The 26744-nt window shown below is 39.0% G+C and overlaps 1 protein-coding gene and 1 long non-coding RNA gene across 2 annotated transcripts in view; one reads left to right on the top strand and one right to left on the bottom strand.

Annotated features, from left to right (window-relative positions):
- The window catches only part of ELOVL4 (ELOVL fatty acid elongase 4), a 31313-nt gene extending 17467 nt beyond the window's left edge, over positions 1–13846 (top strand). Inside the window, exons 2-6 of the mRNA XM_006214340.3 lie at positions 3636–3823; positions 4996–5076; positions 7981–8152; positions 9181–9308; positions 11797–13846. Of these exons, the coding sequence (XP_006214402.1) occupies positions 3636–3823; positions 4996–5076; positions 7981–8152; positions 9181–9308; positions 11797–12072 (845 nt within the window). The 3' untranslated portion in view covers positions 12073–13846. The remainder of the gene's footprint in view (positions 1–3635; positions 3824–4995; positions 5077–7980; positions 8153–9180; positions 9309–11796) is intronic.
- Positions 12388–14995, bottom strand: LOC140697640 (uncharacterized). Its single transcript, XR_012074793.1, has 2 exons — positions 14906–14995; positions 12388–14796 (listed from the first exon to the last, which is right to left on the bottom strand). It is a non-coding gene; the product is annotated as an uncharacterized lncRNA (long non-coding RNA).
- Positions 14996–26744: the final 11749 nt, after the last annotated feature.

The following is a 26744-nucleotide window of genomic DNA, read 5'->3' as shown; positions in this document are numbered from 1 at the left end:
GACTTGGGACTGTTACCAATGGTGAATTTTTGTATCATTGTTTGATATTATTGTGACGTACTCGGTCTTTCTCTTTAGTGGGAAAGAGAACATATAGAAGAAGTGTAGGATGTCTTGGCAGACAGTACTGAAAAAACATTAATGCACATCGGTTCAGAAAGACACAAATAACCGCAAAGACATGGAGAAATTTCATGCAAATGTTATCATTTGCAAATGTAAGTGGAAGTTGCTGTTATGCTGTGATTCAGATTGCTGACCATTACTATACCTTCCCTAATAATGGTCATTGGAGGAGGAATTTTTGAGTGCCTTCTGGTCCTTGTGAGCTGTGGGGCCAGTTTGAGAAGGACACTGTGTGAAATGTGGTCCTTCATAGGCTGGAAATAGGGCTCTGCTAAGTGGTGGCTGAGTGCACGGCTTGCATGTCGGGGAAAGGAGTGAGGGCTTTGTGTTTTCCCCCTGGGGGGAGCCGTGAAGGAAAGACGTCGGGCTCCAGGGGCACACGAGCACCCACCGCATCCCAGCATGAAGTGTGGTGGACTCTGGGTTAGAGTGGTGTGCCAGCGTCGGGGAGGCTCGGGAAGAGCTGGGGGTCGGGGTTGCTGGACACTGAAGACACCTGGACTGTCAATGAATGTACCGTTGGATTTCACTGAAGGGCTTGGGAATAAAGGACCCATATGAAAAAAAATTGTCTACTCCTCACTTATTCATCAAATAAATGTGTAGGCACCATGACAGGCCTTGTCATAATAACCAGAATGCAACACCCGCCCCTGCCCTCGGGGAATGCAGTTAAAGCTGTCACAGGACAGTGTGACGCGTGCAGTCACAGGACAGTGTGATGTGTGCAGTGACAGGACCGTGTCTGCGCGGGCTCTGCACCCGTGAGAAATGGGCCCCCTGGCCAGCACACACTGCCTTGGCCCTGCTTTCCTCACCTTCAATTCCATTCTTCTTCCTGTTATTTTTAAAAGTAACAGTTTTCAGAGGTTAAAAAAGTAAAATACTAAAACTTCACCTAGTTTCCTGATACTCACAGATGGTGCATGAAATATTGGCATGACATTAGCTGGAACTGCCTAGAAAGTGCAGAATCTTCCTAAAAATGGGCAGTACCCCGACGGGCTGAGTCAGAACTTGCATTTTAAAGATGCCCCCAGGTGCTTCGTGCCTCTGCTCTCCGTCGGGTGTTCTAGGTGAAGAGGGCAAGGACAGACTGTGTGGCAGAGCCAGTGTTTGGCCTCCGCCCCCTTGGTCCCCGATGGAGTCACCCGGGCCTCCTCCAACCCCCCCCCCCCCCATTACTCCTCACCTGCTCCCGCCACCTCGTCTCTCGTCTGTTGGCCTCTGTCAGTATTTAGTCTTAGACCTTCTGGGTCTTTCTCTCCCTTCTTTGTTAGTTCTCTCTTTCAGTATCTCCGCTGAGTGAGAGAATGGTACAGGTTTCACTGTGTGTTAAAAAGAAGGAACATTTCTATCTCTCTTTGATTTGGGGGAAACTTTGGACCCATTTCTCTAATTCTTTCCTGCTTGCTTCTCAAAACTTCCTTTGAAGTCAGTGGGAGTTCTGTGTATGTGTGAGAGTAAGAACTGGCCTGTGATGTTAGAAATTAGAATCTCCTTACAGATGAATTGTCTTCTGTTCTCTGTTGCATAGATCATCTCACAGCAGAGGCCTTTCGCTCTTTGTGTCCATCTCATGGGAAAAGCAGCACCTGCCATCTGGTTTGTGGCCTGGGGTGGGTCACCCTGGCATCGCTTTTCCTGGTGACCTGAAGTAGAGCCGGGCTCTAGGATTTAGAGGGTTTGTGTTTGTTTGTTTTTTTTTCTATAATATAGAAAAACAAAGCTCTAGGTAGATGAATACCCCATATTTTAAAGAGACTTTTAGCATAGAAAGATATGGTCACAGAAGGATATTATAACAACATTAAAGAAAAGTGAGTAACCATTGGTGGGACCTTCAACAGAAGTTGGCCCCCATCTCTAAGTCAGTCCCTCCTCCTAGAAGATTACTGTCTCTCCTGTCTTTTAAGACTTGTAGTTTAATTTTAGTTCTGGAATATGTTTTGAATGACAGAACCTTGAATAGGTAGATGGTAGGCCTTCTCTGTAAACTATGAAGTAAGATCAGTTTTTCTGGGGTTTTTTGTTGTTGTTTTTCTCATATGTGTTTTTCTTTCAAGTCACTCTCCCACCCTTCTAACAACTCTTCTTTCATAAAAACCATAGTTATGGTGGGGAGGGTAGAGCTCAGTGGTACAGAGCACGCTTAGCACGCACAAGGTCCTGGGTTCAGTCCCCAGTATTCACTGAAAAGACCAAACCAAACAAAACAAAACCATAGTTATTATGTCACTTCCTGACTTTGGAAGCTATGTGATTAAATATTTTTGTACTTCTGTTTCATTTCTTGTATCTTATTTTCTGTTGACAGTATATAGAAACAGACTATGTCTAAGTAAACTATTTTGAAACATGATTAACTTATCCAGAACTATTTTGCATAGGTAGTTTTAGTAAAACTGACAGTTTAAATAGGGGGACATTGTAATGAGCAATTAAGTTAAATTCATTTAGGCTAGCTTTCAGGAACTGGATGGAAGTTAAATTTTTTTCTACTATTAAAAAATACTATTTTCTTGAAAATAGAACATAGAAGTGTTTTGTTTTACCAAAAATAAACTACATTATTTACATAGACATTAGATTCACAACCTTTAAAATGCTGATGAGTTTTTAGAAATATCAAAATTAACTTCAGTGCTTTTTATAATGTATTGGAAGGTTAATTTTTGTCAGCCTCATATTTCATTTTCATGCTTCTCTTGGAAGTGTTTTACTTGTGGCAAAACTCTTTTATAAACTTGATCCAGGCTTACATGTTTGACTATTAATGGCAGTTGATTCATTTTAAATGAAATAATGTGTCACATTTCATAGATACTTATATTTACACATATGTAAGGTAAATGATTTATAGCCTTAGAGAAAAGCACTGAAGTTGGTCATATTCATGGGGAAAAAATAGACTCACGTTCTCAAGGAAAAAGTTAGGAATATGTCTTGAGTGTGGTGGTTGCTGGTTAAGTGAATTACAGAACTGGCATGATCTCTAAGTTAATCTCCAGCTTAGTACATACTATACTCTTGTCTTCAGTATCCAGAAATATTCCAGGGAATGGCTTCTATTGCTCCAGACCTCTTTAGTTTACCAAGCTTTTCTGTTTTCCGCAGAGGAGGGAGCCCCTTCCTGACTGCACAGATCAATTTCACGTTCAATGTTGAAGTCTAGTTTCCCCTTAAAGTATTTATTTTCTGTCTGTGAAATCTTTGCTTCTCTTTTCATCCCAAGCCTGTTCTGTAGTTTTAGGGGCCCTGTTTCTTCTCCTTGTGCTCTACACTCTCTGTAATGTGTGCCTCTGGTAATGAAACTTCATTTTCAAAAGCTACTGCCAGGAAGTGGTCTTGTTTCCTTGGTTTTTATGTCATGTGTGTTTGTTGGGACTCTAAGGACAGGGATCTGCATTTGGTCAAATTAGAAAAACTTAAGTTGAAACGTTATACTTCGTAATAAATTCATTGTATAAAACATTTATTATTTAAAGAATTTTATTGTCTTTCTGTAGATAAACGCGTGGAAAATTGGCCTCTGATGCAGTCTCCCTTGCCTACACTTTGTATAAGCACTCTTTACCTCCTGTTCGTGTGGCTGGGTCCAAAATGGATGAAGGACAGAGAACCTTTTCAGATGCGCTTAGTGCTCATTATCTATAATTTTGGGATGGTTTTGCTTAACCTTTTTATCTTCAGAGAGGTAGGTTTACTAAAGTCACTTTATAATTCCCTCAGGTTATTGGAAATTAAAAAATGAAAATGTATAAAACTATCATTGTAATATTGTACCCTAAGATAGCTGTTAGCTCCTCTAAGAATAAATTTTATATTATTAACAGTTTTCATTTTTGGATGACAATAATATGAATCATACATCAAGGATAGGACAGTTGTTTTAAATGCAATTTTGTAGCAGACAGATTAGATTCTGAAATAACCCGCATTGGCTTTTCTGACATTGGAAGTTATTTAACTTTTCTGACCCTCATTTTTCCCATCTGTAAAATAGACAAAATACTTACCTTCTAGGGTATCAGAGATAAGTGAGATAATTATTGCATAGTGTTTGGAACATATTAAGCACTTAGTAAATAGTTGTAGCTATTTTATTTATAATTACTATTCAGCAGTTTCAGGTTTGGTAAGTGATGAAAATACGCAAATGTAAAATACCGATTTCAAGTTTAAATCCTATTACATGATGTAATTGTATTTTAGGTTGGAACTAAAATGAATTAACTGTTATGCAAGTTTGGCTGCTAATCATCGTGTACTTTTCTGGGCATCAGCAAATCCTCCATGACGTTTGGAGAGAATATCCTAAAGGCTAGATTAACACAGCCATTTTTTAAGTTGTCAGAGTGAAAGGAATTTGTTTCCCAAGAGACTCTTCATTAAAGTTCTGTGTGAACCCAGAGAACTGGGCTGGTGATGCTGGGAAAATAAACAGTTAACGTTCCTTTTAAAAAATCTTTAATTGAAAACTTAGCCTATAGAATCTCAGCTTCATTAAAAAAATAATTTATTTGGATACTTTTACCTAATTTGTTAGATGCAAACCACTCTGATTCAAGAATAGAAATCAGTGTAACTCTTGGATCTGTGACACTGTTCCTCACAACTTCTCGTAATACTATGAGAGAGAGAGTCTGTCTCAGTCCAAATGCTACGTCATTTTAAATTTAGATTTCAATTTTAAAATAAATTGACAGGAAATTTTAGATATTCCAACACATTAAATATTTAATGCATTTGAAATTTTTTAGACAATATTGGTTTTAAAAATATTTTGGAAGTTTGCATATTGTACTTAGTCTCTTAAAATGCTATACCTACTAAAACTTTCCTCCAAATATTGTTCCCTTTTTCCAGTTATTCATGGGATCGTATAATGCAGGATATAGCTATGTTTGCCAGGGTGTGGATTATTCTGATGATGTTAATGAAGTCAGGGTAAGTACGTTAAAAATACTATTAATCCATAGAAGTTGGTGTAATTTGGTAGTCCCTAGTCTGTGAAAAGGCATGCTTTAATATAGTGGTAAGAGTGTATTGGATTGTTTTGAGTCAGTGAAGTTATGCTTTTCTTTAAAAGCACATAATTGAAAGTTTGTTTTCATACCTCTAGAATTTTCTTTCATTTGGTGATGTGAGGGTGTATATGTGTTGGGTTACTAAAATGTAGTATTCAAAAAAAAACCAAAGAAGTTCCATGTTTAGTATAAAGATGATATTTTAGATTTTTGGTTTTTTGGTCAAGAATAGAAACTCTTAAAGTCTAATTCATTTGTTAAGAAAGTCTAAGGAAAACAAACATTTTATACACAATGTAATGTTTAGTAAATGAAGCAGAGCACAACTTATATAGGTATAAACTCAATTTTTATTATATTTGCAGAAAAATAGACTAGTAATACAATGTTATCATATTTTACTTTGCAGTCACCTACATCAGTAAAATTACCATTTTATTCAAGTGAAGAAACAATAAATTACCTTACTTTGTTAAGTATTTATTGAACTCCTCTTGTGTACTATGGTTTATATTAAAGATTACATTAACATATAGGTAACATGTAATATATAATATGTTATATACACGTAACATAATGTGACATATATAATATGTTATATATGTATATATGTTTTATGCTACCTGTAATAGATGTAGTAATAAAATAATGTGTAGTAGCTTCCTTTAAAAACAAAATAGCTCATCAGCATTTGGGTTGGACAATATATAAATACCAATATTCATCAAGACCCAAGACCACATTGCTTTAATGTACTGATCATAGTACTAATGTTCCACGTCTTCATTTCCCTGTTACGAGACTTAATGCACTAATGAAAAATCACCCCTTTGGTTGTCATGTTGGTTTTATTCACTCAACAAAAGTGGATTGAACATCTGCTCCGTGCAGGTGGCATGAGGGGCACTGGAGACCCAGGTGGAAAGGCAGACAGGATCCCTGCCTTTGTGGGGCTGACATTCTAGTGAAGGCAGGAGAGGCAGACGCTGGTCGTGTGAACAAATGGTTAACAAGAAGCTAAGACCCAGGGTGTGACTGAGAGAGAACGAGGGGGCTCCTTTATTTAGATTTGTTGGCTGGGATAACCATCTTGCTAGAGCACCTTCTCCCTGAAGCACTGACTCTGCTGTTGCTTGGCTCGGGGGAGGGAAAAGGAAGAGGGCTGGACTTGCTTCCTAAGTGACGTGCTCATAGAAAACCCCCCTTGGGCCAAACAAGATACTTACAGTTTTAGGTTAAAGGTTGAAAAACACCACTCTGGTCATTGTGAACCTACCCTCCTGACATGCATAAACAGTCAGTTCTTTAAAAATTAGCTATGGTGAGACTGTCATCTAGGAGGGGAAGGAGCCAGAGAGTCACAACAGATTGCATTTGAAAATTCCCTCCCTCTCTCTTCTCCTAATGTTAGATGTGGTAGGGTGAGTGTTTTACCAAGAGACTCATTTTTGTATTCATTGCTGTGCACCAAGAAGTGTCTCTTTTCATTTTGATGTAGCTATTCAGTTCACAAACTTCTTTTTAGAGAAGGGTTATTTATGACTATTCATGAATTGTGGCTAATTTAGAGGCCCAGATGAGGGGAAAATTAGGACGTTATCGATCACCTTCCAGATAAAGTTTGCCGTACCAGTTTGTCCTTTCTTTTAAAGTGTGAGCATAGTAGTGAGTATTAAATACAGTGTTGGTGTAAATAGTTAACTATTCCAAGCCTATTTTCAACCAACTTTCAACAGTATTACAATTCATGCTAATTCAGTAAATAATTCTCCATTTGAAAATACAAGACATTATTGCTTCTTTGGCTTTTCTCTTTCCTCCTTGCCCACACTTTAAAATTGTCATTTTGTTTTTCAAAAGCATAAAACCAAATCCAAACAAACAGTAGCCCGTGTCCCCCAGAGGATGCAGGTATAAAATGAGGAAGGGCTCTCTCAGCTCTGCAAGCCCTGGGGCCGGCTGTGAAGGCATCTGTCACAGCCAGACGCACACAGCTTTATGAACAGACCACAGTCAGGTCCTGCTGCCTTTGCTGTGTGTATGCAGGGCACGCGTCATAGAGAATACTTGACAGGAAAAAAGCTGAGTTTAGGTTACTAGTATAGTAAGATTCTTGTAATACATTTTAAACCATATATACAGAGGTCACCTCTCACTGGATCCTTGGATCCTTAATCTCAGCATGTAATGTAATCTTTCTGCACCATCTGGCGTCTTAATTAGAGCCTAGGAAAAGAAAAGACTCATGTAAGCAGGATTATATTTGTGACCTAGGAAATATTTGTTGTTTTTGTTTGTTTGTTTGTTTTTGTTTCAATTTATCATTGGAAAGATGTTACTGCTTAACACCAACTACTGTGATGAGATCTTACTTTGTTGCACATGTTAAAGTGAGAGAGACCAGTTGCTACACAATCACACTTGAAAGGACATCTGAGTTAGGACACAGGCTAAGCATGGGCCACTGAAATACCTTTACAAAGTCAGTATCTCCATTTCTGTACCAAAAGGAAGATCATAGCCGGGTGAAAGCATTGACAGCTCTGCATCCAGCAGCGTGGTACTCATGACATTCAGCTGTGGAACAGACTGAAAATTTTCTCTGAATCTTTGGCACTACGCAGATACAGATTTAGATTCTTTCCCATTTTTTTCCCCATGAAGAGATGCCTAGGTTTTTCAAAAGCATAAAACCAAATCCAAACAAACAGTAGCCCATACCTTTTGTGCAATGAAGATGAATAAGGACCTACTTAAAATGCGTAGGAAGCCATGTGATTGTGTCATTGCTGTGTTTATAACCGCTTTTCCTTTCTTTTTGCAGATAGCTGCTGCTCTGTGGTGGTACTTCATATCTAAGGGAATTGAGTATTTGGACACAGTGTTTTTCATCCTGAGGAAGAAAAACAACCAAGTCTCTTTCCTTCATGTATATCATCACTGTACAATGTTTACATTGTGGTGGATTGGAATTAAGTGGGTCGCAGGGGGACAGGGTGAGTATTTTTAGGAACACATCCGCATGTATTAAAGTACATAAATGTGTCAGGTGGAAAGTAGTGAGAATTTGACTTGGTCTATAATTTAACTTACTTATATGGCTAATCATTTCTTTGTTAATTCCATTTTAAAGAAATGTAAAGAAAGTAGAGATTTAGCTTTTTATCTGTGACGACTTTCATACCTAAAGATTTACCCCAGAGAGAAGCATAAACTAATCCTAAATGTAGCAGATAATAATTTTGATGGGGAGCAGTTCTAGTGGTTCTGATCCAGAGAATGCCAGGATATGACTGCTCAGTCAGAAGCAAGTCCAAGCACAGAGCCCACTCCTGCTCTCAGGCCCAAGGGAACCTGCTGGTTCTTACTCAGAGGAGGCTGTATGTAGCCTTCTTAATGTTGAAGAGGATCCGAATTCACAGTTTGGCCAAGGTCTGCTTCCAGCTTTGCAGATGCCTGCAGATTGGAGATGGTTCCCATCCCTAAGCTGGAAACAGACCGTTCTTCTAATGGGGACCCAGGGTACAAGTCACTATAGTACAGTCACCCTACTACTTTCTCTTTAAACTATTTAGAAACATGAGAGAGAAATAGTGTCTTGAAGATAAGTATTTCAGCACATCTAAAGGCAGTAATAAGACATTTGTAAATCTGCTTAAACAATTACGTGTACTGTGGCTTCCCCCCGAAGAAATAGAAGGAAAAGTACTTTAGCAATAGTTTTACATTAGCATCTACTTACGCCACTGGAGTAGCCCATTTGAAAACCTGCCACTCTGAAAGTCCTTTGCGTTTGAAGAACACCCATTTTATTTATATGGTGTAAGCCTGAGTCTAAACTTTGAAATTACTTAGCATGATCTGAAGAGAAGGCTTTTCCATTAGAACTATTTTACAAGTCTTACTCCTAATCTGTACTCAAGATTAAATGTTGGAAAATAACGGAGATTCACTTACTTTATGTCTAAGCGGTTTATTCCCTAATAAAGGTTACTGTGTCTTGTAATTACCTGTTTTTCTAAAGCATTTTTCGGAGCCCAGCTGAATTCCTTCATCCATGTGATTATGTATTCATACTATGGGTTGACTGCCTTTGGCCCGTGGATTCAGAAGTATCTTTGGTGGAAACGATACCTGACCATGTTGCAGCTGGTGAGTTAAATGCTTCTAAAGTTTTTCCGGTGAAACGCTGAAATTGTTTGAGTCTGATTGATTGTAAAGTGCTGAGTCTTTTTTGACAATTTTCTGTTACAAAGTCAGTTTCCTCTGTGCTCCAGCTGTAGGAATTGAGGCTGTTTGGCTCTGAGCGACCTGTTCTTAGACCTAGTGGTCACAGCCACTTGCTTTTTACATGTCCTTAAAAGACCAGATGCAGCTCTTGTCTCTGTAAGAGAACTAGTCTTTAAAAATATCTTTGAAATGGGTGAGTTAAGATCTAAGCACACCACAAAGTACACAGACTCATTTATGATTAGAAAAGAAATCTAACTTCTTTCTTTTTTTTTAATTTAATTTTTAAAAAAATTTTTAGGGGGGAGACAATGAGGTATGTATGTATTTCTTCATTCATTCATTCATTCGTTCATTGATTTAATGGAGGTACTGGGGATTGGACCCAGGACCTCATGCATGCTAAGCACTCTACCACTGAGCTGTATGTGCTCCCCCACGTCTTTTCTTTTTCACTTAAAAATATTACCTCTCTTCATCCTACCCTTGCTTAAATTTTCTGTTTTCTGTTCCATTTTTCATCCTTATTAATAGATCCCATACATTTAGAATATAAAGATTGTAAGGAAGGCACGGAGCCAAGGAAGGGGTGGGGTCAAGGAAGGGAACAAGGACTAGAGAACCCCTAATTCTCTAACACACAGTCCTTAGAGAGCAGAGCTCAGCATTTTCAAATGCCAGTCTTCAGAGCAGATGATTTTCAGCACATAAACCTAGTAGGACTTCTTGTAGCATCTGGGTGTGTCAGTGTAGCATTCAGAGCTAAGCACTAGCCCGGTCACCAAACTGGAAATCCCAAACCAACCTGGTGGCTATTCTTCAAGCCTTGGAATTGATTATAATTTGCTTTAATCATAGCATGTACATAATTTTATCAGTGAAATCACATTTGGAAATACTATTCATCTCTGCTTTAAGTTGCCAAACAGCTGGCTAGCCAAACAGGAAGCACAACTTTTGGGGAATGCTGGGTGTGAAGGAGTCACCTGGAACTACAGTGCTACAGGAAGCTTCCTCCACTTTTTGTGTAAGCTGTTTATACAGACGGTGTAATTCGTTTCTCTTAGTAATTAGGCAATGGTACTGAGAAAATGAGGAGGTGACACAAATCCCATGAACTCTTTGTATGTGTGTTGCTGGAGCCTGCCCCTGACTTCCCCAGAGCCCTGCTGTGCTCAGTCACACCCCTGCACACACCCTTTTTTTGGTCATGCAGGTTTTAAGAATCATTGTGAAATCAATAGTTCATAAAATCTGGGTTTTGCCATGGAAAACTTGAAAAGTTTTTTACTCTCGTAGGAATTTTGGGCTTACCATGGAATAAATTATTTTAATTATTGTAATTATAACATTTATTTGTATTATAAATATAATTATATATATTTTAATATTTAATATAATAATTAATATTGATCATGCTATCCTTAAAAGAGAAGACACAATTGCCTCTTCCAAATAGGGTGTTAATTTTGTGAAGGGTGGTGTAGTTCCAAGCCAGATGTTCTCACAACAGTTCATCATGTGAGTTAATCTTGTAAAAAGTTAACCCTTGTTAATACCATGGAATTCATAATTCTTACATTGAGAACCATTCATTTATTGATAGATCATTATTTACACTGATTTGCCTCATCTTAATTAAAAGTATCTTAATTTTGGCTTTTCTCCTTTTAAACACTCTTAAAGTTGAAAGTGATTCTCTCTTTTTACACTTACTATCAAATATCTACTAAATTTTACCCAAAATCTTAGTTTTTAAAGGAAGGTGTTAATTCAGATGCATATTTACCTTCCTGTCTGCCATTCTGTAAGGAACAAATAATGAACCATTTTGATAAACTGATTTCTACAAGTATGTGTACCAGCTTGCTGACAACTTTGTGGAGAAAAATCAGTCTAAAATATGGGAGGAAAACGAACACTGAACAGCCTACAGTGCTATTACTTTACTCTCTTAGGCCACTGATATTCCCTCTCATTGGATAACATCATTCAACATTATCCAAAAAATAATTCACTGGGCCCAGACACAGTGCCAGGGACTCGGGGGTCCTGGGCAGCCACGCAGAGCTCCGCCCTCAGGGGCGGTTCCCGGGTGAGAGCTGGACAGCCCAGAAGTCAACAGAAGCAAAAGTGATCATTCCTGTGAAGGAAGAGACCCACCCAAAACAAGACCGTCTGGTTCCCGGCATCGAGGGGCCGCTTGGGTGGAGGCACCTGAGTCCCAGTCGCTGGGAAGCCCTGGCTGAGGACGCGGCGTTTGGGCGGCGGCCTGAGCGAGGGGGAGCCTGAGGACGGAGGAGCCCGAGGACGGAGGAGCCCGGGCCGGGCGGGGGCGGGGGAAGGCCCCCAGGCGGGGGCAGGCTGCGTGCCGCCCGCGCCCACGTCGCCGCGTTGCCTTGTTTTTCAGGTTCAGTTCCACGTGACCATCGGGCACACGGCTCTGTCCCTCTACATGGACTGCCCCTTCCCCAAGTGGATGCACTGGGCGCTCATCGCCTACGCCATCAGCTTCATCCTCCTCTTCCTCAACTTCTATGTACGGACCTACAAAGAGCCCAAGAACGCGAAGCCTGGAAAACCGGCCGTGAACGGCGTCTCAGCAAACGGTGTGAGCAAGTCAGACAAGCACCTAGGGCTGGAAAACGGAACAAAGCAGAAAAACGGAAAAGCGAAAGGAGAGTAAACTGAACTGGGCCTTAACGGTTGCTGACAATGAGGAAGCTCCCATTTCATACAAGATTTCAGGGAAAAGAGCAGCAAATGAGGGCTTGGGGTTTTGGGGAGAAGAAGACAAATGTGCTCTATGTATTAGTAACCTTTAGATTGAGTAAAGTGTTAAATACAACACCCAGATGTTTTATTTATGAAGTTTTTATTTTAAACATTTTTTTAATTAGCCTTGATGTTGTCAGACCAAAGCAATCATTACATGACCTTGGAGGCCCTCCCTCTGTTCACATGTGTTTGTCTAACGCATGAGACTTTTCAGTTACCTTCGTTCTTCAATCCAATGATCACAGAAACGCGGTCTTCATGCTTTTTTTTTTTGGTTTCTAAATTACTGATTACCTACTGACAAAAATCAGTGACCTTCCATTTTCTGGTCCCGAGCTGGAAATGTGGATACTTTGAAATGTGCACATTTGAATTCATTTGCTGACTGGAACGGTCAAATCGCTCCACCTCTAGTCCGAAGATACCCTTTTGGTTGTTATTAAATTTTAAAAATCTGATGATTTCTGTAGACTCTTAGAGGCTTGATGATGATGGTGTTGGTGAAAATAAGAATTACAGTAAAATCCTGTCTGGCGACTCAGAGGTCACCATGACTTGCAGCGCAAATCACTGTGGGAAACAATTTTTGTGATGAGAAGGCAGCCTTTCAATACTCCTGTTACTACCAGAAATATATTATGAAAATTAAGATTATTGTCTGATTGGAACATGAAACAACTCATGTCTTTATTAATAACATCATAAAATAGTTACATTTATGGACTTTTAGAAGAGTATGTTGATTTCTTATCAGGCTTTCCTTGTTTTGATTTGTGGCTGTTACCGAATTTTCATATGTGGAAATATACCTACCTCTTCTGTTGGAAAGAACATTTAAAATTAAATAAATTTTAATGAAAAAAATCAAGGAGTCCTCTACTGTAAATTTTAATATTAGCTTTCGAATTCACTAACTTTTTTTTTTTAACTAATAGCATATACCAAGATTTCCTGTGAAGCTATCCTTCTCTTTCAATGTATTTAATTTTGGAGTGATACTTTCCTTGTGACAAAGTTACAAGGTTTTATTTTTAACTAGATGTGAAGTGTAAACCCATTTTGGTACAATATTCTTGACTCCTTGGTGCTAAAGCTCATTCAATTCAGTGCTTGATTGTTACAAGGTGTTAATTGGTGACATAAAATGAATGGGGAGAGTAGCCAGAACCAACAAATGAAATTTGCTGTTTCCAAATGAAGTATTTTATGTAATATAAAAAAACTACTGGAAATCCGCTAGGGAAGAGAACTTGTACAGTGTCTCATTAGGTAGGTCACATTGCTAGTGGGTATTGCCCAGGAATCATTAGAGAAAGGGAAAATGTGACCTCTCCAAAAAGCATGAATGTTTCTAAGTATCTTTAAGATGTCAAAACTGCATGTGCAGGATGTAATGCTGTTTGTGCAGGCTATCTCGGAATATTTTGTAAACTATAAACTGTTTATTGTGCATTAAAATTACACTTTTCCCCAAAGGCATGCGGTTATGAGAATTACAGAAAATTTGCAACACATGTAAGAGTGGCCTAAGTGGATTCGACACCTTTGTTTTTGCTGCTCAGTGTGTAATGACCAGAGGTTTGTAAATCTTTGTAAACATTCTGTACTGGTTCCCCAGAGGTGTTCATTCCCTGCTACCTGATTTCAGCACAATAAATATACTACAACTGTGGGAAAGATGATTTTTTTTTTTGGTTAATCAGTTTGGTATCATATAAATTATCTACTAGATGTTTATTTGATCCGATTGTTTAAATTCTTCCCTGCTGCCAATTTCTAAAGTAGAAAAAAAATGAAACTAGAACCTGGATGTCAACAATTGCTGGTAAAAAGCTTATTTTCTTATGGGAATATTAAATTTAAAAATTAGTTGCCTTTGGAAGAACTATTAAGATCAAGGCATAAAACATATCATTTTCTTCTGATTTATTCTTACATTTGTCATTTCAAATGTAAATTTTAGCACTTTTTAATGCTGTGCTTTTTTGGTCCCAAAAATAAAGTTGGAGAGCTCTCGTGTTCTGATACTTAAATCCTTCAGTCCTTACTATACTTTAAGTTTCTTCACCAAAGATGATTTTAAGATGTGGTAAATACAGCCTTTTCTGTCAACTTTGGTAATTTCTCTTTCATCACACTAAATACACATGCCTCATACATAAAAATCAGTACAGGAGGACTGCAGCCTCTTTTGGCAAAACTTTGTCACTAAAGAAATGTCTTCTTACATAGAAAGAAGGGAATTTGTTCAATATTTGCAGTGACTAGCCATAGCTGAGGCGTGGAGCAGTGCATTATCTTGTAGAATCAGTAACTGTCTCTCTTTTTTTTTTTCCCCCCACCTACAATATTTGTTTATTTATTTGGGTCTCCCTTCTGTCGCTCTTTTTTGTTTCCCCCTTTTCTCTGTTACTCTTGGCTCTGCTTTGCTGGTAGACGCTGACCAGTGACTAGTTTCAGTTTTAGCATTGTTAATTTATTCGTTGTCTTTCTCTCTTTCCACACACACTCTGTATGCATTCAAAAAACATTTTCATATGGATTATTATCTTCACATTTTAGAGCATGGAATCCAGCCGTGTTTTGTTGTCTATTAGAAATATTTTAATTTCCAGGTTTGCTCCATGTAGCCCTGTGAGTAAGAAGGAGAACCCAGAGGTGGAGGTGATTTTTGCCATCATATCCGTTTGACATGACAGGCATCACGTGTTGACTGTTAGGACAGAACTTTGGACTCTCACCTTCATTTCAGTGCTACATCACGCTGAGCTGGTCACACTCTCTCAGCTCTTCTCTTGTTAGAGCCTTAATCTCAGCCCGCCGTGTTCATAACGCCATCCTTCCTGAGAAAAAGACGACTACAGATGTAGAGGATGTGAAGAGGCGTGCTCAGTACAGACCTGGGTGACTCAGACGTAGCGTCTTGCTGGATGATAAATAGGGTCGCAGAGCTGGGAGGCACCGAGATGCCAAACTATGTGCCCAGGAGCACAGCCTCTGAGCAGCAACCACAGACCTGCTGGAGGAGACTGGTCACCTGCCACTTGGCATGCAAGCAGTTTTGACAGGTAACCTTGGAACACAAGTCCTTGATAGTTTATTTTAGAATCCACGCTTAAATTAATCTTTGGTATCTTAGGTAGAGGACATCTGCACCCGGGAGAGAAGTGGAAACAGATCCCTTGTTTCAAAACCCTCCAAATCCTACAAGTAGAAGTTGGTTTTCCTGATATAAATTACAGGGGGAAGGCGCAGCTGTGAATTGAAAGGCACAGCTTTTTTTTTTTTTAAGTTTTTAAAACAGGAGGATGTTACATGGATACATTCCTGAAGGGCATATAGAAGTCTAAATTAAAAATTACAACTGACATAAAGAACAAACACTAGATGAAGACTGAGATTCTAGAATACATCACTAAAAGAGCATTGTGATGTATGGAGAGGTGGTAATAGCTGTGTTTAGGTGATGGTTAATTAACAGGAATTTTAGGTGAGCAAGGGTGATCTGAGTTATCTCTTGGTGTTCTTTTAGACTTATAGGTCTGAGTTTTGCTGTATCCTTTGAGAAATGAAACTTCTTTCTTACCTGTTTTAAGAAATGCCCAGAACTTAGGTCTCCTTTGTCTTTTTCATTTTACCACATAAAGACATGTTTCTGTGTCCATGTGTGAACACATTTTTCTTCATCTCTTTATTCCTTGGAGATCTATCTGGTCTTACATTGAAACTCCACTGGAATTTTTTAATTTTTCCCATTCTCCTAGGTGAGATTTTCCCCCAAGAATGTGTCCTTAATGTAGGTTCTCCTTTAAGAATAAACGCATGCTGAAACACACCCCTTGATATCTGTCTACGTAATTATAATATTTGAATGCACCTATCAGAAGGCCATGTTGTAAGTGAACATCTGCACAAAGAATATGTCCAAATCAAAAGCGATTCTAAAACGAAAACATCTTGGAAGGTTTAGAAAGTACAGCCATTTCTAAAAAGGTAGCATCTTGAAATGGTTGGGCATCCCACCTAAAATACAAGGTGGTGGGCTATAAAGAGTGTCTGTCGGTCCACTTGCCTGTTCCAAACACTCTGCCCGCCTCTGCGTTATCCTGGAACCCCTTCTCTGCAATTTTAGAGAAGCCAGGGGGCTCCTTTCCCTCAGTTCAGAATTTTTTTTTTTTTAATTTATCACAGGGAGAAAGGAAAGCATCCAGTTGAAATCCCTTCTTTGTCATCCCCGTTGAGTTTCTCCTCCCTGTGAGGAAGCAATCCTGAGAACCAGTCTTTCAAGAATAGTGATGACCACGATTGTCAAGCTGTTTGGTAACAAGAGGGCGGGAAGTCTTGCACGGTAGGTAGCATTATGTTAGGGACATTCACACCTCACCTTTGAATGTGGCTTGTGTTCCAGTTTCATTGTTGAATCTGAGAATCAAGGACAACTCTCCCATTTTTATAAGCAGATTATGTGGTGAAGGTATATCAGCTGTACACACACGGTTGAATTTCAGATCTTTTCCAAGTTCAGTTCTCATCGTGAAAATTTAATAGAGAAGGTACATGATCAGGAAAGAACAGGTAACTGCTCGTCAAAGCTGTGTTTATTTAACAACATTTACGTGTTTTCATTATGTTTGAATTATTACTGCCAGCCCCTTTAAAAGTGGTGTTGGGTCTTTTTGCCAGAAAGAAAAGATGGATGGGAGCTTGTGAGGCAAAAAGAGCAGCCAGATGAATTTGGGGAACACGTTTCTAATTTATCCTTAGAGCTGAGATTTGGAGTTTACATCCTAGAGGCTGCCCTACAAAGTATACTTCAGAAATCCCGCAGCATCTTTAGGTTAGTGTGCTGGGTGTTTGTGGGCTCTGTGAAGCCGTTCCTAACCCCTTGATATGTTCTCCCTCCTTCCCTCTCCTGGTACTACAGTCTGGAGGACAAAAAATTAACGTTTCTCAGACTCCCTCACGAACTGAGGTTTTGTCCATGTGAGGCACTCATGAAATTTTTGGAAGGCAGAAGGGAGGTGGATGCCATCCCTCTGTAGTAATGCAGTTATATAAACAGGCTCCTTACAGACGTGTTAGCAACAGCTGAATTGCATGTTTCGCTGTCTTGGCATTGTTTTTGTGAATGCAGGGAGTGGTGTTGGTGATAGTAATCACGGCAGATGGGGTCATCTGAATTTGAGGTCTAGGACTAGCTGGTGGCTTCCTGACTTTTAGTCCTCCAAGCTATCAATAATCTTATAAGCATTGAATCCTTTGAATTAAAGCTCTTTTTGCTTGAAATACCTTGAGTGGTATCTGTTTCATGCAGTGAACCTTACGTAGTTAAGTATTCAGCACCAAAATTTAGTCAGGAAATGGACTACCAAAGATAAGACTATGGAATTGGCTATCTGACCTAGTTGAGTTTACAGGCAGCGATAACATCATGACCAGTGGGAAATGAGATACTGTTTTCCATGTAGCCAATAGCTGTTTTCACCTTTGGTTGCCAAGGATGAAATAATTATAGAAAGCAAAGCCTTTGGCAGACCACGTGACTGCTGCATTGTGGTATTGTGTTGGAAATGAGGAATATAAAGATTTGAGTGAGGCACCTGTTTCTGATTGCCCTGCAGAGCTTACAGAAAGAAAATGAGTTCATGTTTTAAATTCTTGGCTGCCCTGAGAGGCCCTCTTAGAACTTGTAGCTACAGATCTGAAACATCTTAAAACAAGATCCAAAGTTTGATCCAACGTGGGTTGCCGAATTACAACTGAAGTTTCCAGCCCTCAGTAAGTGAAAGCTGTGGCATTATTTGGGAAAGAGTGGGACCCAAAGAATTGGAATGGGGACATTAGGATGGATTTGGATCAGTCTGAGAACCTGAATCTCTCAACCCCATTGAATATTTCTGGCCAAGAAAAGCAGCACTGTCTTCCTTGTCAGGTATTAGTCCTTCATTGCTTGAGATCCTGTCATGACTTCAACCAAGGTAGTTACCTTTCAAAAGGGAGGCCGATCTTCCTTGTGTCTGCTTTCTACTCTTTCAACGCCATCACACCTGTACAGAGAATTAGATCACAGAATGCCCCAGGGGGACAAGTGCAGAACCTATCCTGGGAAGAGAGAGCCTACAACGATCAGCTTTAGCTCATTTTCCCCGGTAGAAATGTGTAAGAGTAGATTCTATGAGTGCTAAGCAAACAGAAAGAAAGATACATTTAGGTTGGACTGAAATTATTACTATGAGTGCACTTAACCAGAACTTCATAATTTGAGGATATAGCTCAACCGTGAAAAGTAACTGTCATGATTTGTCAACTGTTTAACTAAAACCTGGAATCATTAGTGGCCTACATCAAAATGAGACATATGGTTGAAATTCATTGCAGTAGTGTGGAGGAGAGGATCCAAAGGCTTAGAAAGTTACGAGTTAGGAATGTTGGAGACGGTTTATCATGTGTGGCCCACTGACCTCACTCTATTAGAGAAATGCATTGGTAAATGTACATTGGTGATAGGTCCTTGAAAATTTCTGTGCGGGCTGTTTCCTGAAGACTGGGGATTGCAGGGAGGAAAACTTTTCCTCTACCCTCTTAGGTTTGTGCCTGAGACCTGCAAATTAAACTGACAAAAGACAGATTGACAGGAGGAAAGGTTTGTAACTTTTATTACTATTAATGTTTGTAATTTTACATGCATAGATGCTTCATGGAACAGAAGTGAAAAACCCAACGAAGTGGTTAGATTTGGGGGCTTATATACCATATTAACAAAAGACAATAAATTGTGGAGAAGTGACCCAACAAAGGAAAGGGAGTCTGGGTTTCTAGGCTGATACATTGTGTGGAAGTAACTAGGAGACATATGGGGGAATCTAGTGGTAGACAAGGGTAATTTCACAAGGTTTTGTTTATGCAGACTCACCTCAGTGCCTTTTTCGTTTTCAGTGATAAGGGTTGTTCTCCTTTTCCTGGTGCAGGACAGGGGACAGCTTCATAAAGGAAATGTGTGCCCTGCTTTTAGATGGATGGAAGGAAGGCAGAGAGCTCTTCTTGTGTCTGCTTTTTCTCAGTGGCCTTCAGGTCAAGATAATCTTTATGTCAAAGTGGCGTATTTTGGGGTGACATATTTTGATCCCCTCCAGGATGATGAGGGAGGGAGGATGCTATCTCTGAAATGCATTCCCCACTTCAGTGGGAATGATGGTATTCTGGATGGCCAGGGGCCAAACGCCAGTACTTAAATGCCAGAGACAAAGTGGACATGGTTACAGGAATGGGAGACAGAGTCAGAGCGGTTATTAGAAGAGCTTCGTCCATAAGTGTCTATGGGGGTGGCTAATTTATTATAATGTCCCTAGGACTGAATTAGATAGGCAGCCTACAAAAGTCCTACTTGATGTCTATCCCTGACTCTAAAGTTAGTGAATACAGGCATGGCTTGAATCACCACGATAGAGAGACACAGCCCCACACCAATTTTCATATCTGAGTCAGTTCATAGACCCAGAGCTTCCTACATGAAAGGAATGTTGGGTCCCCTTGAGAAAATTCCCTATGACATTGTCACAAAGATATACTATAAATCCTCCCAGCTTTCACCAAAAGGGAAAGGAAATAAGCAGACTTTGGGGGGATTACCAGGACACTGAGCTGATGCCGATCATTGGGCACCCAAATTGCTACTGTGGCCATCAGTGGAAATGGGAACTTAAGGAGGCCAGGCTATAAATGCTGCTTTGGCCTGAGTCCATCCTCAGTGGGCCCAGGGGATCCCCAAACCTGCCTCTCTGGTTCCTGAATGTATAAGCTGGATTAGACATACTCAAGTCTCTGGCTGAATCTTGACATTGGCTCCCTGTCTCATAGAATGAGGGCTAATATGGATTAAAGGCCCAAGTCCAAGCCCCTAAAAAACCCCTCTTTCTTGAAACAGTGAACCAAAAGCAATGCCACGTTTCTGGGTGTTAAAAGGTTCACACCAGCACCAAAGGCATGAAAGATTCAGGGGGGATGATTTTTATCATACACCCACTTAACTCTCCTATTTGATCTGACCTGAAATTGGAGAGTCTTGGAGAATGACAGTGGGTTATCATTAACTTAATCACGTGATTCCAAGTGCAATGTCTGTCCTAGATGTAGTCAATTAACTGAAGCCAATCAACATAATTTTGGCATCTGATATTTAGCTATCAATCCATTAAACATTTTTCTCCAACTCTCTAGTAAGAGATAACATGAGTAGTTTTGTTCACCCGTATTCCTTCGCAGTTTTAACTTCAGGACAATGTCGATGATCCAGCATTCTGTAATAATCTAGGAACCTTGTTTGTCTCATCATGCCATAAGACATGGCTTTGGTTGATCATGCTGATTGGATATGGTTAGTAGGAGGTAGCAAGTAGGAGGTAGCAAGTACCATGACTCTTTGGTAAAGGACATGCATTCCTGAGAGTGGGAGGGGAAACAGCATGTAATTTCCAGGGCCATGACATCAATAGTTTGGTGGACATAATAGTCCAGTGGTCTGTAGCAGTTGATTTTACTTCCTCCATGAAAGACAGTTGCTGTACTTTGTCACCTATCACTATTAAAGAGGTGAGTTTCTTAGCTTGGTAAATCTCACTGGACTTTTGAAACAACATATATACATTTGAAGGTGCTGCTTTGACCCATGTATCAATACCCCATAAGGCTGCCAGTTCGGAATGGGACCAGAGTAAGAGACGGCTTCATTGCTACTATGGACTGCAGCAGTGCAAGTTACTCTGATATTTGAGACTCAAAATCCAACAGATCAAATGATGCTTGAAGAATCTGACAGAACACAATCCTGTAGGGGCTTCTGACAAGGCTTGATTTAGAATTACAGGGCAGCCCTCTAGGATTTTAGAGCAAAGCTGTGACCTATTCTCCAAGTAACTTTTGAAACAGATCCTGGACTGCTTCTGGACCATGGTAGAAATGTGTGTATCTGACCACAGACTATCACATGATCATGTAAACTGAGCTGCCTGTCATGGACTGGGCGTTCTCTGATTCACCATGTCATGAACTAGGGCGTACACAGCAGCATTCCTTCATCAGGTAAGTGTCATGGGCAGTGCCTCAGACGACCACTGCATCACTCCTGCTGCACTGTCGCTTTACCTCAACCCATAGGTTTGACCTCTTGAAAGTTCCTATGAAAGACTACTGACCCATATGGACACTGCATCTCCTTGGTTCCTTTGCCACTTGGCTTCCAGGTGGGTCCAGTCAATAGAAGATCAACAGGTAGATAACAGAGTGGGTAGAACATCTGTTCCATGCTCTCTCCCTGCTTCAGTGTTGCATCTCTGACCCAGCTACCTTCCTCCACAACCACAGCCCCCACAGGGAAGCCTCTCACCTATAGTTTGTTTTTGTTTTTGTTTTTGTTTCTGCAGATTTGGGTGGGGGGTAGGTAATCAGGTTTATTTATTTAGTTTTCAATGGAGGGACTGGAGATTGGACCCAGGACCTTGTGCATGCTGAGCGTGCCCTCTACCACTGAGCTATACCCTCCCACCCCCTTACCTATAGTTTCAATTCTCACTAAGTTCCAGGAACACTGTTTTCTTCTCTTGTTTCTTCACTTCTAGGGATGATGGTAGTATCACACTCTTGCTAGTGTCTAAGTACCTCACCATCCTTTGCTCCTTCAACCTTGCCTACACCTTTATAAGCGATCTCTTTATTAAAGGCTCTTCATTTAAACCATCTGGGACAAATTCTAATTTATGCTGGAACCCTGACTGAGAAACTGAAAAGGGAAATGATTGAGCCTGGTTTACAAACTATTCCACATAATATGCAAACAAAAGCTGGAAATGGACTGTGGTAGTGTTACAGCTTTGCTCAGAGTGGCTCTGAAAGATGTGTGAAAGGAAAATCCTCCCCACAAAAGAGCCTGGGGCGGTGCATGTGGTTGTCTACTGTTCCTAGAAGGAAAAATTAACAGAGTTCTGAATTTTCATTGGCTTTGGGGTAATTGATAGTGGTTTGGCCAGATGTTTAAGAACCTGTATGGAGTAAAATTGAGGACTGATGACAAGAAGTTCTGAGAAGCTCTGAGTATGACGTTACTCCTGTTCCATGTAAATGCCTACAGAAGGTACCACTGTAGGAGAGGCTTTCAACAAACACAGGACAGGGTGACTTGATCCATGGAAATTAGTCAGCCTCTTTTCCTAGCCACCCCACGTTTGCTCAGTGGGTTCATAAACACAAATGAGCAAGGTTTCGGAATGTAATGCACTGAATGGTGGCTCCAAAGATATCAGGTCCTAATCCCTGGAACCTGTAAATGTGAACCTATTTTAAAAATAAAAGGGTTTTTGTAGATGTGATTAAGTGGAGGATCTTGAGATGAGAAGATAATCCTGCATTATCTAGGTGGAACCTCAATGGCTGAGTGCAGAATCCTAGGTTGAATTATCAATATTTTTTCTTTAGAATCTTGGTGGAAGTATATCCATTGTCTTCACATGAATAATATTGTTTAGGAAAAATCAAGTGCCGGTCTGAATTTTCTTCCTTTGTTAATGACCTGTTTTCCCTTGTCTGGTAGTATTTCTTTATCCTTAGGTTTCTGAAATTTCACAATGAATTGTCTAGATTTTGTTATTTTTTCATGTATTCTGCTACACATCTGGAAGTCTCTTTTAATTTGCAAAATATGTCTCTCCTTGATGAAGAAAAATTCTCTTCTATTATTCCTATAGCTCCTGCCCCTTTCATTTTTCTATGGTTCTTCTTTCTGAAAACACTGTTATGTGGCTGCTATGGCCCCTGAATTGATCCTATGACTCTCTTATGTTTTCACTAATAAATACAGTAGCCCCCTCTTATCTGCAGGGGGTACTTCCAAGATCCCCAGTGCATGCTTGAAAACAACATATAAGCCTATGTACATGATGTACCAAACCCTATCTATACTATATTTTTTGCTACACACATAAATATGATAAAGTTTAAGTTATAAATGGGGCACAGTAAGAGAATCTCCACATTGCCAGCATCACTACTCTTGTGCTTTGGGGCCATTATTAAGTAAAATAACAGTAACTTGTGCATAAGCACTGCGATGCCATGACGGTTGATAGATAATATCTAACTCAAATAGTTAATATATGAGAATTAAATAGAAAAATGTATAAAAAGTATTTAGTACAGTGTCTAGCTCATATAATTTCTTAATGTGAATTACTTGATTTTTCTTGGCATCTCCTTAAAAGTTTATTCTCCCTCAGATCTGGTAGAATTGTTTATTTTCGTTTCTTAATTTATTTAGTGGTAGAAATGGGGAGGGTTGGGTAGTTTGCAGGGTTGTTATTCTTTACACAGCCATAAAAAGAAAGAATCACTGCCCTAGGCTTTTTTTTTTAATTGCAAGTGGTCCACAATCTTTTTATGTTCATTTCCAAAAAAAGATTATTTTTCCCTCCCAGAGAAACAAAATGTTCATTACTTATTTAAGACGATTCATGATTTTCTTCTTGTTTTCTATTCACAGCTTAAAACTTACTTCTGAAATGGTTTGCTATAGTTAGGAAATTGTAGAACCTTTCTGGTGATTCGATTGCATTCTGTACCTTAAAGATACTATAATACACTGTATGTATTAACTGCTTAGTAAAGGATTCAGTGTACTGATACTTAGATAGCATAGCTTACATATTGTGATTTATCATAAACCAGTTTAATGATGCTCTGAATTTGGGACCTCCTTAGAAAATACTTACAATGAGATGGAAATAAAATCTCCATGCAGACGGAAGCCTTCCAATTAAAGACTTGTTGGGGTGTTAATTGTACCTTCTGTTGTCCTGATACTGTTGATTGTGGATTCATATATTATAATTTGAATTCAGGAAAAGAAAATCACTAAAGGAAGTAGCATGATTTCTTAACTGAGAACTGAAGCACTTCATAGTTTATTTAATAGCACAATAAACTTAAAGAACTTTCTACATTAGCTCGTATGGTTTTATATTAGGTATTAGTTTGCACTTGTTATAAGACAGTGCTGGAACAGCTCTGGTTAGAATAGCAGAAGAGATAATCAGATTAAGGGCTCATGGTCAGGCACTGTGACAATAATAGAAATTAATGACTTTAAATCCAGAGGGGCTCGCCATAGATTCCCGGATTAAGAAACATTACTAATACCGTGCCCATCCTTGTATACATCTATAAATCTCCTACAGTTTGAACATAAATGTGATTATGCATAAAGCTGTTATAAACATCCATGTATAGGCTTTTGTGTGGACACAAATTTCCAACTCCTTTGGGTAAATACCCAGGAGCAAATTGCTGGTTTTTGTGTTGGGAGTACGTTTGCTTTTGTAAGAAAGTACCAAACTGTCTTCCAAGTGGTCGTACCATTTTGTACCCTTACCAGCAATGAATGAGAATTCCTGTGGCTCCACATCCTTGTCAGCATTTGGTGTTGTCAGTGTTTGGAGCCTGGCCATCCTAATAGGTGTGTGGTGTTACTTCATTGCTGTGTTCATTTGCAATTTCCTAATGACCTCAGATGTGGAACATCTTTTCATGTCTTTATTTGCTACCTGTGTATCTTCTTTGGTGAAGCATCTGTCTTGGCCTTTTGCCTATTGTAATATTGGGTTGTTTATTTTCTTACTGGTGATCTTTAAGAGTGCTTTGTGTGTTTTAGATAGTGGACCTTTGTTAGACATGTCTTTAGCAAATATTTTCTCTTAGTCTGTGGTTTGTCTTCTGCTGTCTTGATAAATCACATTTTTTGGATTAACTAGTTTAATCATTCTTTAAGGCACACAAACTGGAGCAAACATATTCCAGATTTGTTTCATTCTTGCTTATTAGACATGAATTGTGATCTTATAAATATACTAAGTCATAACAATCATAGACTATTATGAAGGCAATACCACTTGCTTCTTGGAAAAATCAGTCAGACATTTAAAGTTAACCACTTACATTTCTGATTAATACAATCAGTTTCATTCAGACATTGTTGAGTGACTCATCATTTTTTTATGCCTTCATTGTGCTGTAGATGGGGGAGGGAATGGGGAAGAAGGAATTCTTTTTTCCAATAAGAATTTGAGGTAGCTTACTTCATCCTGAATTTATTTTTATCTTAAAAATTCATGTCAATTTGCCTACTTCTCCATCACAATTGAGTGATCAGGTTTTGGTGAGGATTCAGTGAGATATTGCTTGAAACACATTTAGCCTAGGACCTGGCACATACTGAATGTTCAATGAATAGTACTCTCACAGGGTTTCCATGATACCATTGCCACTGTAGTAATTACAGCGTGTTGCTATTACTGTCAGTATAATTGTAACACCCCATAGTAATTGTTTTGACTAATAACTTGTTTCATTTTGATTTACATTTATCAACAATCTTGGGAAGCCATGGTCACCTGCTGTGAACTTCATAGCACCACGTGGCCAGTTCAGTTTAGGAAAGGCATTGCCTCCATTTGTACACTGGACTGGGAGCCTATTTTAGGCAGTAGCATCAGGAACAATAAATAAACATATTTATGCAACTAGAAGAAAGGTCTGATTTTCCTATTCATAGGATATTCATAGAATTATAAGAAGTGGGTCACCATGACCTAATGGGACTTCTTCTTATTGTGGGTGTGTAATACTAACTATTATCTGGTGAGTGGAAAGGGTCAAGAGTGACATGGAGAAGAACAAAAAATAAGACAGATGTGAAGGTTATTTAATGCTCTTCGCATAGATTTACTAAATATTTAGTATAAATTAATACATTGCTTTAATCTTGATCTGAAAGCTTTATTTACATATAAATAAATCTTGAGATGAAAAGCTTCACTTATATATATATATATAATTGTGGTATAAATTCTTAAGATATCTTGACATGGCTATGGAATTGTATTACTGAAATGAATTGTCTAATTTTGAACGTCTTAATTGATGATTAAAATTACAATAATTCATAAAAATTGTGATAAAGGTTAAAATTCAACAATTTTTGCAACTCTTACCCTTTCGTATTCAGATTTTAAGTCAAAGGTTTCTTAATTGTAACCATAATTTGTATAAACATTTGGGAGACATTAGTGTAATTCTGGGAACAAGGCATTTCCTTGCCAAGAAGTAGTGTGCTTATGTCAGAAGTTAGATGATATAAAGGCAGCTTTTATCATTTTATGGTGATTATACTCTATACTCTTAGATTACTGTTGCATATATTAATTTGACAATTATTTGATCAATTCTTTCCATGTACCAATTGTTGTGTTGGCCTGAGGAATATAATAATACACATCCTAAGCTTTTGAAGAAGTCAATGATTTGTGGAGAAGATGGGCAAAGAAAACAAAAAATTATATTATAAAAGGTGCTAAAATAGAGGTCCAGAGAAAGATGAGAGAGAGAGAGAGCCATAACTACTTCAGAAAAGTTTGCTTCTAATTTATAAATAGCTTTTTGGAATAATATTTTCATACCTAGACAATGCATTCTATTTAACATTTATGGTGGCCAATGCAATCTTAGATGTGACACTATACTAGAAACTTTTTTATTGAA

Source organism: Vicugna pacos, chromosome 8, assembly GCF_048564905.1.
Source record: "Vicugna pacos chromosome 8, VicPac4, whole genome shotgun sequence".
NCBI classification, from domain to species: domain Eukaryota; kingdom Metazoa; phylum Chordata; class Mammalia; order Artiodactyla; family Camelidae; genus Vicugna; species Vicugna pacos.
This window is presented reverse-complemented; position numbering and strand designations above follow the sequence as displayed.